Source organism: Haplochromis burtoni, unplaced genomic scaffold (assembly GCF_018398535.1).
Source record: "Haplochromis burtoni strain Fernald_Lab_line unplaced genomic scaffold, NCSU_Asbu1 Contig_16, whole genome shotgun sequence".
Classification (NCBI taxonomy): domain Eukaryota; kingdom Metazoa; phylum Chordata; class Actinopteri; order Cichliformes; family Cichlidae; genus Haplochromis; species Haplochromis burtoni.
In genome coordinates this window covers 853,481-865,091 of record NW_024582377.1, presented here as the reverse complement: position 1 = coordinate 865,091, position 11,611 = coordinate 853,481, and the positions used below count along the sequence as shown (strand labels likewise).

Genomic DNA, 11,611 nt, shown 5'->3' with positions numbered 1-11,611 from the left:
ATAAATCCATTTAGAGGCAGTTTAAATAAAATCTATCCCCATTTAGACTGTAGCTGTTATACAGTGCTTGTCTTCCAGTGTATTGATTCTATCTTTCCTGGTTGGATGAAGCTTTATGGATGAATAGAGAGAATGTGGGAGGATCCAGACCGAGCGTCTGCACACCGCTCTCATCGGGTCAATTTAGCGTGACTTTTAAACAGCAATTCGCTTTTTAAAAGTGTGGATGCAGGTAGGAAGGCAAGCTGATAAAGGCTACCATAATTTACACGCCCACACACAAAAAAAAACTAATGGTCAATGCTCGTTGTGAGTGCCTTTGTTGATAGTAATTCTAATCCCGAGAGCACTTTCGCACTATGCCCAGGGATTACTCAGGACTCTCTGCTCAGCGCTAGAGAGCTGGTAAGATCAGATACATGGCATCATGTTTCACATGTTGGCTTTGAATTGCCTTCCGGGTGAACACATGGGATCTAAAATGTTGACTTATTGATATAATGAGCGCACTAATGCTTTTATATGGTCCCTCTTCAAAAGAGCTTCTTGAGTTTGGTCTACCACACCTTTATTTGTCCTTATATACCTCAGCATTAGGTAACAGGTCCAGGAGACTGTAAATCCAGATTACACATTATTAAAACTAGTGCCAACTCAGAAGGACTGCAACCCAGGTTAATTCTTTAAAGCTACAATTTACAGATGTCTCCTAAACGTGTCACACACAGACAAGCTAAAAATTATGGTTGTGAAAAGAGGACTGGCATAAGGATGCATTAATTGAATATAAACATTGCCGTGGAGAACGTGGCGATTGTGGATGCCACTCCTCCTACACACAGAATGGAGTAGTCAGCAGTCAATATACAGGAAGCATGGGTAACAGACAGGAACTTGCAGCTAGAATATGGGCAATTATGCACTGAACCTCAGGTTCATCAACGCACTCGCTCGGCTCTTCAGCATTGCATCCACCAAGTTTGACTGAGTTATCAAGATTGCTGAAGAAAAGGTGGACAGATGAACTATTATTAAGATATGTAAGGCTCATGCAACAGCAGAAACACTCACAGCTGACCATAAGATACCAAGTTAAAGTTAACCTTAAAGGAAAGTGTTGTCTATCATATTTTTACTCTTTCCCATCACGCCAGCCTTTTGAAACACCAGCCTTGTCATCACAGCTTCACCTCTCTAACCATTAAGCCCCCTTCTTTCTTATTTTATCTTGCATCTTTATCATCTGCTCTGAAAAGACCTTGTACTGCTTACCCCCTCCCCCCTCCCCTTGGGAACAGCTCTCACGGCTAAAAGCACTGTGCTGGCTTATGCAGTCCACTAAGTGCTTTTTCTATCTCAAAGATATGGAAAAGTCCCAGCCAGATATATGCTGTCTCATCCTTGTCACTGATCTGTGCTAAAAGGAGAAAAACGTGAGTCTAATCCACCCATCAGCCACTGGATTGGAGTAGAAAGTTTCTTATGACCGATATGCTTTTTCAGGTTGTGATAAAATGATGCACCAGGAGGAGTTATGAAAAAGTAAAGGCAGTGTCACTGTTTGTGTATCTTATGTGCTCAGTTTTTTTTCTTCACTGGCAGAAATCAGGCCCAAGCTATCAGAAACACCATCTGCTACAGAACAACCAAACCCAACTGTTGTGTTCTCGCAGCACATCAGAACTGGTCAGAGCTCCTTCCGCTCCTTCCTTTTCTTGTGACTCTTGAAACTTTTATAGGATAGGAAACTTTTAGATCAAAGAGGTTATCCGATCCGAGGATAAGGTTCTGCCCTGTGGTGATTTAATACGGCTGAAATCAGTATTATCGGGGTCTGTGGGTACATCAGAGCTGTGAACATGATTTAGAACAGACATGGATTGATTATCTGCAGAAAGATATGGTTTCCAATCTCATTTTGTTCAAAGCCAAAAAAATTCCAACCTCAAAACTATTTTTTCAGCAACGCAGAGAAGAGAAAAAGAAAAGCATGAGTGGACTTTTAGGAGTGAATGTCTTTGACAAAGATCAGACTGGACGATAACATGACTACATAAGAGTGAAACGTCCTCTCTGCCCTGCTAGATGTGATGAGATCTGCACTGTTCCCACCAAGAACATAACTGACAAAGTGGATTACTTCACTGGTATGGATACGGCTCAATGGGAGTCCGAGGAACAGCACAAAGCTATTCTTTTCCTCTTTTAGGAACCAAAACAAAGTAGTTGGGGTGTGTGTGTGTGTGTGTGTGTGTGTGTGTGTGTGTGTCTGCATGTGCCCTTACCATGTTTGAGCCTGTCTGGCACAGAATGCCAAAAAGTAGAGCAAGTGCTCTGTTTACGTCTTCTAGAACACGAGGACAAACGCTGACGAGCCAGTTTAAAATGTCACACTGACTTGCTTTAAACGCTTCAGCAGCGTTTCTGTGTGTTTTATGTCAATTTTCCAAGCGGTTTTCCTACTGCACAATTCAGATTTGGATACTGTCATGGACAACTCCGTGCATCAAAGGATTTAAGTCCAATTTAAGCATTCAGCTATGCTGTTGTCCTTAAAGGATTTACCAGTGGCTAGATGTTTTCTTTTCTGTTTTGGAGCAGCTGCTGCAGAAGCAGCAGCAAGTGAAATGTGAAAAACCTGAGCAGCAAGGAAGAAAAACTGGGCAGCTCTTTTTTTTCTTCTTTTTTTAAAGCACAAGCTCATGAATTTTTCAGTGGATTGGTGAATAAAAGTGCAGGGCTCTAGTTTTGCTCGCCAAGTGAACAGTGAACACTGTTAAGGATTAAAAATAGCAGCTTGAGATGAGCAGTGCTAAGGAGAATGATGACGGATCCAGAACCAAGGTCTGCCTTATCTTATCACAAAGTCCAGCATCCAGCACTGTGATGACATCACTGACACTATCCACGGAGGTGCACACAAAAACTGGGATGCATCATGTAACCCCTCTCTCGCGCATAAATATAAAAGACAGACAACAACTCCCCTAAAGTTCCCAAAACCTTTCCAAACTCATCTAGTTCGTGAGTTCTTCTTCTATTTTATTATTATTATCATTATATTAGGTTCTTTCATGTTTATTCATCTATGTTATAAACGTGTCCTCTCTGTTACCCATTCTTTTTTGTATTTTTAGTTTTGTTACTGGACTAATGAAATCTTATGCTTAGGGATTAAGCTGTTCTCTTTCTATCCAGACACTGGCTTTGTAAGATAAGGCCTGTAATTTGTAGCCTCACCTTCTCAACAAGCAAATATTTCTAATATAGATGTAGACCTAGTCCACATGTGCGAGATGATACAGTAGTTATGGTAATGAACAGGCCATTCAGAGTTCAACAGGCTATTTGGTATTGCCTTCATCCAAGCAGATTCTTGTCTCCTGAGCGGAAAACCACTCGGTCATGAGCTATATGACGTTTCATAACTATAAAGGGCTGTTGCCGAGTTTAGTTTGGAAATATGTCTGCCATTTTTTCCCCTACGGCATCACTGAAGTTGCTTCCTCTTGGCTTTGTTTTTGTTTTCGAGCTCGGAAGTTTTATCCCGGGCTTACAGACAAGCCGTCTGTCGTAACGCTAATTCTCTGATAAATGCTCTCGCCTGCGTCCCTCACACTGTATTTATTCACACCGTAACATCGTCCTGTTACCTTCTGAAAAAGAAGACACGTAACGTGGCTAGACTGGTTATAAACTGTCACATATTTAAGCATTTAAGGGCAATAAGTGCAAGCTTTACCTGTAGATGCAGTTTCCATAGCAACGGGAGGCCTTTTCCCGTCGTCCTGGAAAGGATGAAATTGTTGATCCAGGTCGCCCAACGCGTCGCCGCCTCTCGGCTTCAATTCTTCGCGCAGCTCGCCGAAGCGGCTCTGTGTGTTACCAAACAGGCCGTTCCTCTCATAGTCATCCCCAAACCACTTCCCCTCCGAGCCTAGCTCCTCACCGGGCTGCGCAGACATGCCTTTTTCCTGTCGTCGGACAGATGATATTATACTAGCTACACAAAGCTGCTGCCGCTTCTCTCTCTGCCGTAATCGTTTGCGCTAGGATGTGTGACGGAGAAAACCGCGCAACAACAACAACAACAACAGTGCGGCTCCTGGCTGGCGTCTGTCAGCTGAGACCGGGGTTTGTGGACGCCACAGATGAGGCGGTGCAGTCGGGAGTGAGAGGAGAAGGAGAAGGAGTGAGGTTGATTGTTTTAGTTCACTGCTCCGACGCTGACGTCATAGTGTCCGCGAGCCCTTACGGTTGGCACCACTTTATTTGGGACACAGTCAAAGATCAAAAAGGTGTTTTCGGCCTATAAATGAGGTCAGAGGATTCAGTCAAACCAGTGCTTAGCATTGGTTTGTGAAAATAGCGACAGTTAGCTTATTAAAACTGGACACATGGCCTAAAGAGGAGAATAATAAAGATGTTTTTTTAATAATGCGAAAAGAATATGTTTTTATTTTTTCAAAAGTGGCAAAAATCCCTCATGTATCCCATGGTAATGTTTTAAATGGAGAAATAGTTGTGTGCATTTTATGGTTTGATGTTTAAAAAAATGTCCTTGCCATATGGCGCCCTCATGCGGCCGCTTTTAATATGAGCAGGACCTCAAAAAGTTGCAGTCTGTCTTAGCAACCAGACGCTCTTGCCTGGATACAGACTGATGGCTAACACTGGCTAAAGCAACCAGCGAGGTTTGCTGCTGTTCAGTTCTCCATGGAAAATAATTTTGATTTAGATGTACACTAAATTTAGCCGATTGATATTTAAACGGTCTCCTGTCGTAGTTACTATTTACAAGCACAACGTTAGAAGCTAGCACAGCTAGCGCTGATGTGTGGTGACTTCGTACTCTTACTTGCTGACCTCAGTTATTACAGGTAGGTTTACCTGTACTAACTCTCTACTTTAACTTGTCCATTCGTTTTCTTTCAGTAAAAATAAGGCAGGATATTTTCAGCAACATATTTTTAATTAATTGCAGAGATATGTTGTCAAATGAGAAGCAAAAGAACCGCAGTGAAGAGGAAGTGATCAAAAAACTGGTAACTATCACATAAATATTCAGTTTTGAATACGTATAAAAAAATCAGTGCGGGTTTCTCCTATTTACTTCATTCTTTACTGTTTTTAATTAACAGTGCATGGCTAATGGAGTCCCCTATGAAAAAATTGCACAAGAGGGAAGCAACATCACATCACTGGAGATGTTCTTCTCTGGTTTCCCCCGCATGATTGGCCTTTCCTTCTTCCCAAGGCTGTCCCAGCTTACCATAATAGGCCAGAACATAGAGCACATTGATGGGCTTGAGTGCTGTCCTCTGCTTCAGGAGCTCTGGATAGTCCAGTGCCATCTGACGGTGTGTTCGCTATGCTAATAAATGCTGGTAACAACAACTGGTGATAGCTTGAATCATTTCTGTCCTTTAGATATTTTGCCATGTGGATGCAAGTGAAGATTCTTTAGTAATGCGTCTTTTTCACCTATAAAATATGAAATATTAGTTCACACCACCATTGAATCATGTGTGTTAAGCATAATTATCCCCAGCTGACAAAGACACACGTGCAGGTGTTCCTGCAGGCAGGGTGATAACTGTGAATGAGCTGGATTGAAAAAGGAGGAGGTGCATGGATACACTGATTTTTTTTGTCCCAAAAAGTCTGAAAACCGTGAAAAAAATATGAACTATATGAGGACTGATATAAACAGGTGTCGCATGCACATTTAAGCATGTGTGTTTTGTGCCACATGCATCAAACAATCTACTTTCTCTTTATTGCAGGAAATATCTGGACTACAGAACTGCCTGCAGCTGGAGAAACTGTACCTTTATGAGAACAAAATCTGTGAAATAAAGAATCTGGACTTGCAGGTCCACCTAGAGGTGCTGTGGATCAATAACAACTGCATAACTAAGATTAAGGTTAGAGCTGTATCTCCTTTGCTTTTCTGTGTTTGTAATGCAAGATTTTTAATTATTTAGCAGAACAAAACTGCTCTTTTACACATAGTACTGTGCAAAAGTTGTGGGCCACCACTCATTTCTTTATATTTTGCTAGGAAAATAGGAAATACAGCAGGTGCAGCAATTTATTGAAACATGCAAACATATATGATAATATATGTCAAAAACAGAGTTTGTAGAATTCTGAAAAGCTTGAAAGTCAATATTTGATATGACCATCTTAGTATGACAAGGTAGACCTTTACTGCATTGGCAATGTGTTTGGGATCATTGCTGGAAAACGAAGCAGTTGTCAATCAGATACTTTCCAGATGGTATTGAATGGTGGCTCAAAGGCTGATGGTACATTTCTGCCTAAATAATTCCATCAATTTCAGATGGTGTAGATAGTTTTTTAAGGTCTCCCTTTTTCCCTCCACTTGTCTGGTTTTCTCTTTTTTTTGTAAAGAACCAATTTAAAAAGTGCTTAGAGACAACACTGGTTCATCCCATGAGGTAGGTGCTTTTTTCAAATACTTGAACGACTCATGGGTCAGTGATGAGTGGCTAAACAAACAAACATTGGTCTGAAAATGATCGGGTATAATGACTGGACTGAAAAATCGGCCAATTTCCAAAGTTAACTTTGAAAGACCTTCAGAAAGGCTTAACTTAGTCTCCACATGTGGTTGTTGTTGTTGTTTTCTCTTAAAGGGCTTGGACACACTTCTAGACCTTAAAGAACTAAACCTTGCTGACAACATTATTGAAAAGATCGGTATGTTCTCAGAGTAATTTGTGTTCAGTTTGATGGAGATTCGGCGAGCTATGTGAAAAATAATGATGGCAATCAAATAATTTTTAACTTCTTCTAAGGGCACAGCCTTGATCCTAATGTCAACCTTCAGAAACTCAATCTGTCTGGAAACAAGATCAGCTCCTTTAAGGTAAGATTAAAAATGAAAACATGCTTTTGAAATACTTTCTCTAAAAACTTTTCTTACTTATTTTGTAAAATCTTATTAAAATCCTTGGTCTGACAAAAGGGCATTTCTAAATTCTTGGGAGAATGCCGGGGTCTCGGCTAGTTCACATTTTCAATCATTTCAACAACAGGCGTGCAACGCAAGACCTTTATTGAGGCATTGTGCGCCATAATTTCATTTTTTCCCCCCCATTCCTCATTCAATGATATACATTCATGAATGCATTTATTTAAATAATATATCTTAGGAGTATGCCTAAGAGTTATTTTTTTTTAATGTGCAGGTTTGTGTTAGTTACACATTTTAGGCATGCTTCAGCTGAGACGTGCTTTCACAGCACACGTGAATATTGTTTTTTCAAGGACATTTTGACAGGAAGCACAAAGGTTTTCGTATCTCTGTGACTGATTGGTTTAACACCTCAGATCTTGCTCCTGCAATCCACCTTTAGCCCTAAACCAGCTTATTATCTTATTCAAATCTGTAGCTTGACAAAGGGCATTCCTGAATTCTTGTGAAACGTTGAGGTCTGGGTCTTTTCGGATTTTCAATCATTACAACAATATGCTGTCTCAATAAGACCTTCAATAAGGTATTAGGCAGTATAATTTTGATTTCTGCCATTATATGTTTAGTGATATACATTCCTAAAAGACTACATAGGTTTTCCTGTTTTGTTTTGTTTTTCAAATCGGCACTTTTATATTATACATTTAATGGTGAACCTGTTGGCTCATTCAGATGACTCTGATCATTGTTGTTCAAGGTCATTTTGTCAAGAAACGCAGAAAAGTTTTTTTGTTTCCTTCTCTGATTGACGTAACACCTGAGATCTCCACCTTTTCCTCTGCACCCGGCTTGTTATAAAAAACACGATTATCACCATTCACTCTAAAGACCCCACCGTAACTGCAGGATCAAGAAAAAAATCTCGCCACCATGTCAATACAATGTGACATCTTTTTTTTTTACTCTTCTTAAGTGTAGGTAATGTAGAAAAGAATAGAAGTGCTATCGTCAAGATGATGTGTTGAAACATCCATTTCAGTATGCAGCGATCAAGACAGTTTCTTTATAATTACTAATATTGCAGTGACTTCTGGAAATGTAATTTATCTTATAGTGGGGGGAAAATATATGCAGTGTCATTGTTTTGTTTAAAATACTTTAAATTTTCTGTTTCTGTTGAGAACAAAAAAAAAAGTGTCCTTTAGGGTAAACATACTTAGGATATGCAGAAACTTTGCTGTTCTAGTAAGTAAATAATATTTATTTAGAAATCACATGTAAACATAGCTTTCATTGACCAGGTTTTGTACAAATGAGTAATCCTATATACATGCATCCACATGTAATTACAAACATCAAATAAAAAAGTAAAAATTGAAGACAGAGTACAGATCAAAGGGCTAACAACAAATGTGCAGACACATAACGACAACAAGCAGAGGGGAGCTTAGTGGACGGGAAAGGTCAGAGAATAAGGTGGACTTAAAAGCAGAGATGGGGGGGGGGTCTATTGATTCAAATGCTCCATCCTTATGTGGTTTGCGACATTATGTTTATCCACTCTGTCTCTAAATGTTTGAAGAATTTTCAAGTTTGGGGTCAAATTTTAAGAATTTGACCATAAGTGAAAGTTATGGTGTCATCACCCCCTTCGGGGCTTACCTTTCCCAGTTTTGATGATATTCCTCCCTATTCTTTGCAAATACCCCCTGTTGGTGGCGAGAAACTGTTGGTGTGGTCAAGTGGGTGCTATAGAAACAAAAGCTCAGGACAGAACAGTTATCAGTCATGTACTTCATACAAATTTTGCATATGTTTTATTTCATATTGATCCTCTGAGTGTAATGGTACATTTTAATTTGAATTTATCCAAACTAAACACAATATTTTTCTTTATTTACTTTGCTCTTGTTCTTTTGCAGTACCACATCCTATCAAATGTCCCTGTCAATTATATTCTACATTTAATAACTTACTATTTCAAGTGAGAACCTAAATCACGTGGACCAATGTTTATTATTGCATATCTCTATTCTGAATGTGGCCAGTCATTCATAGGTATTGTTAAAGTTTTGGCGATTTTCCTCTATAAAATTTAATTGACTTTTTTACAGTGGCCTGCTATGGTTAATAGTAACATATTCCAGTCATGAGTGATATCAATAGTTTTCTCCACTGTAGCATTTGGCATTCCCAATAATATAACATGATACCTTAATCAAAACACAGCTAATATAGCACAGTTTTCTTAATGCAAACATCAGTAACTCAGAATTAGCAACCAAAGTGTTAAGTCTGCAGTTCATACTTATGTGAAGCTACAGTCTCCTCCTCCAGTCTCTCTTATCCTCCTGCTCCTGAAAAAACAAAACAAACAAAACGAAGCATCCACCCTTCTCTTGTCCGCTGGGTGAATTGTTTATTGGCATTTACTAATCCTAAAGTGGGTGCAGTCATTGTCTCAGTATCAAGTCAGTCAAAACTTTTAGTCGTCAGTCCATCACAGTCCATTCACATGCATACCTCCACACACATTCATACCAGATGTTGCTGATAATGGAGTCTCACGCGCAACCTATTCGAGCATCCATCACCAGCAAGATGACGTCATCATTTTAAAGGAAAACAATTCCTTGTTGTTTTTTGGGCCGGATTGACTCGGTGCAATCCTTTTAGACTCAGAACTTCTCAGTGTTCCCTATAAGTGAATTTCTCCCAAGCCAATTACAATCATGGAGAAGCACACTTTGCAACTGTTTTTGTAAGAATATTTCATAGCGCTTTAAATTTCAATCTTTCAGGCCTGGTTTAAAGAGCTGATTGTTAAATCATGAACTCACAAAATATCAACATATCACCACCGGTGGATCACACCTCTCAGATTTTCTTATCTCAGTGCACTGTAACAAAAACGAAAACAGACATAACCAACAAAATACTACTAAAATAACACAAACTAGGGCCCGTTGCAGACATGTCCAAGCATAAAACTATCCCTCTCTCGCTTACGAGAAAGAACACAAGCCAAAGCTCACTGATAACATCAAGCTAGCGCTAAGCAAAACCAAAAAATCAACCAGAAATTCACAGGAACGTTTTGCTTCCTGCCGGGACAATATTGTGTGGGAATGAGAACCTCAGGTGCCGTAACACCTTTTGTTCCTCCTTGAATTAAAACTCAATCACAGAAAATGCCGTACTCCAACCTAAAACTTACTTTTCTAAGAATATGGGCAATTATGCACTGAACCTCAGGTTCATCAACGCACTCGCTCGGCTCTTCAGCATTGCATCCACCAAGTTTGACTGAGTTATCAAGATTGCTGAAGAAAAGGTGGACAGATGAACTATTATTAAGATATGTAAGGCTCATGCAACAGCAGAAACACTCACAGCTGACCATAAGATACCAAGTTAAAGTTAACCTTAAAGGAAAGTGTTGTCTATCATATTTTTACTCTTTCCCATCACGCCAGCCTTTTGAAACACCAGCCTTGTCATCACAGCTTCACCTCTCTAACCATTAAGCCCCCTTCTTTCTTATTTTATCTTGCATCTTTATCATCTGCTCTGAAAAGACCTTGTACTGCTTACCCCCTCCCCCCTCCCCTTGGGAACAGCTCTCATGGCTAAAAGCACTGTGCTGGCTTATGCAGTCCACTAAGTGCTTTTTCTATCTCAAAGATATGGAAAAGTCCCAGCCAGATATATGCTGTCTCATCCTTGTCACTGATCTGTGCTAAAAGGAGAAAAACGTGAGTCTAATCCACCCATCAGCCACTGGATTGGAGTAGAAAGTTTCTTATGACCGATATGCTTTTTCAGGTTGTGATAAAATGATGCACCAGGAGGAGTTATGAAAAAGTAAAGGCAGTGTCACTGTTTGTGTATCTTATGTGCTCAGTTTTTTTTCTTCACTGGCAGAAATCAGGCCCAAGCTATCAGAAACACCATCTGCTACAGAACAACCAAACCCAACTGTTGTGTTCTCGCAGCACATCAGAACTGGTCAGAGCTCCTTCCGCTCCTTCCTTTTCTTGTGACTCTTGAAACTTTTATAGGATAGGAAACTTTTAGATCAAAGAGGTTATCCGATCCGAGGATAAGGTTCTGCCCTGTGGTGATTTAATACGGCTGAAATCAGCATTATCGGGGTCTGTGGGTACATCAGAGCTGTGAACATGATTTAGAACAGACATGGATTGATTATCTGCAGAAAGATATGGTTTCCAATCTCATTATGTTCAAAGCCAAAAAAATTCCAACCTCAAAACTATTTTTTCAGCAATGCAGAGAAGAGAAAAAGAAAAGCATGAGTGGACTTTTAGGAGTGAATGTCTTTGACAAAGATCAGACTGGATGATAACATGACTACATAAGAGTGAAACGTCCTCTCTGCCCTGCTAGATGTGATGAGATCTGCACTGTTCCCACCAAGAACATAACTGACAAAGTGGATTACTTCACTGGTATGGATACGGCTCAATGGGAGTCCGAGGAACAGCACAAAGCTATTCTTTTCCTCTTTTAGGAACCAAAACAAAGTATGTGTGTGTGTGTGTGTGTGTGTGTGTGTGTGTGTGTCTGCATGTCGCCCTTACCATGTTTGAGCCTGTCTGGCACAGAATGCCAAAAAGTAGAGCAAGTGCTCTGTTTACGTCTTCTAGA

General features: G+C 40.0%; 2 protein-coding genes across 2 annotated transcripts in view; one reads left to right on the top strand and one right to left on the bottom strand.

Moving 5' to 3' along the window:
• Positions 1–4,235, bottom strand: part of rtn1a (reticulon 1a) — a 24,661-nt gene extending 20,426 nt beyond the window's left edge. Inside the window, exon 1 of the mRNA XM_005916679.3 lies at positions 3,743–4,235. Within this exon, the coding sequence (XP_005916741.1) occupies positions 3,743–3,965 (223 nt within the window). The 5' untranslated portion in view covers positions 3,966–4,235. The remainder of the gene's footprint in view (positions 1–3,742) is intronic.
• Positions 4,236–4,586: 351 nt separating this feature from the next.
• On the top strand, positions 4,587–7,053 carry LOC121814092 (leucine-rich repeat-containing protein 9-like). The gene is made up of 6 exons (XM_042218195.1): positions 4,587–4,880; positions 4,985–5,045; positions 5,142–5,360; positions 5,787–5,927; positions 6,663–6,726; positions 6,825–7,053. The coding sequence occupies exons 1-6, from the start codon at positions 4,834–4,836 to the stop codon at positions 6,923–6,925; spliced, it is 633 nt and encodes a 210-aa protein (XP_042074129.1). The 5' UTR covers positions 4,587–4,833; the 3' UTR covers positions 6,926–7,053.
• Positions 7,054–11,611: the final 4,558 nt, after the last annotated feature.

Coding starts and splice junctions, on each gene's coding strand:
- LOC121814092 (XM_042218195.1), top strand. CDS start 4,834: ATGTGTGGTGACTTCGTACTCTTACTTGCTGACCTCAGTTATTACAG. Junction 5,928..6,662: donor ACTGCATAACTAAGATTAAG/GTTAGAGCTGTA, acceptor TTTCTCTTAAAG/GGCTTGGACACACTTCTAGA. Junction 6,727..6,824: donor CAACATTATTGAAAAGATCG/GTATGTTCTCAG, acceptor ACTTCTTCTAAG/GGCACAGCCTTGATCCTAAT.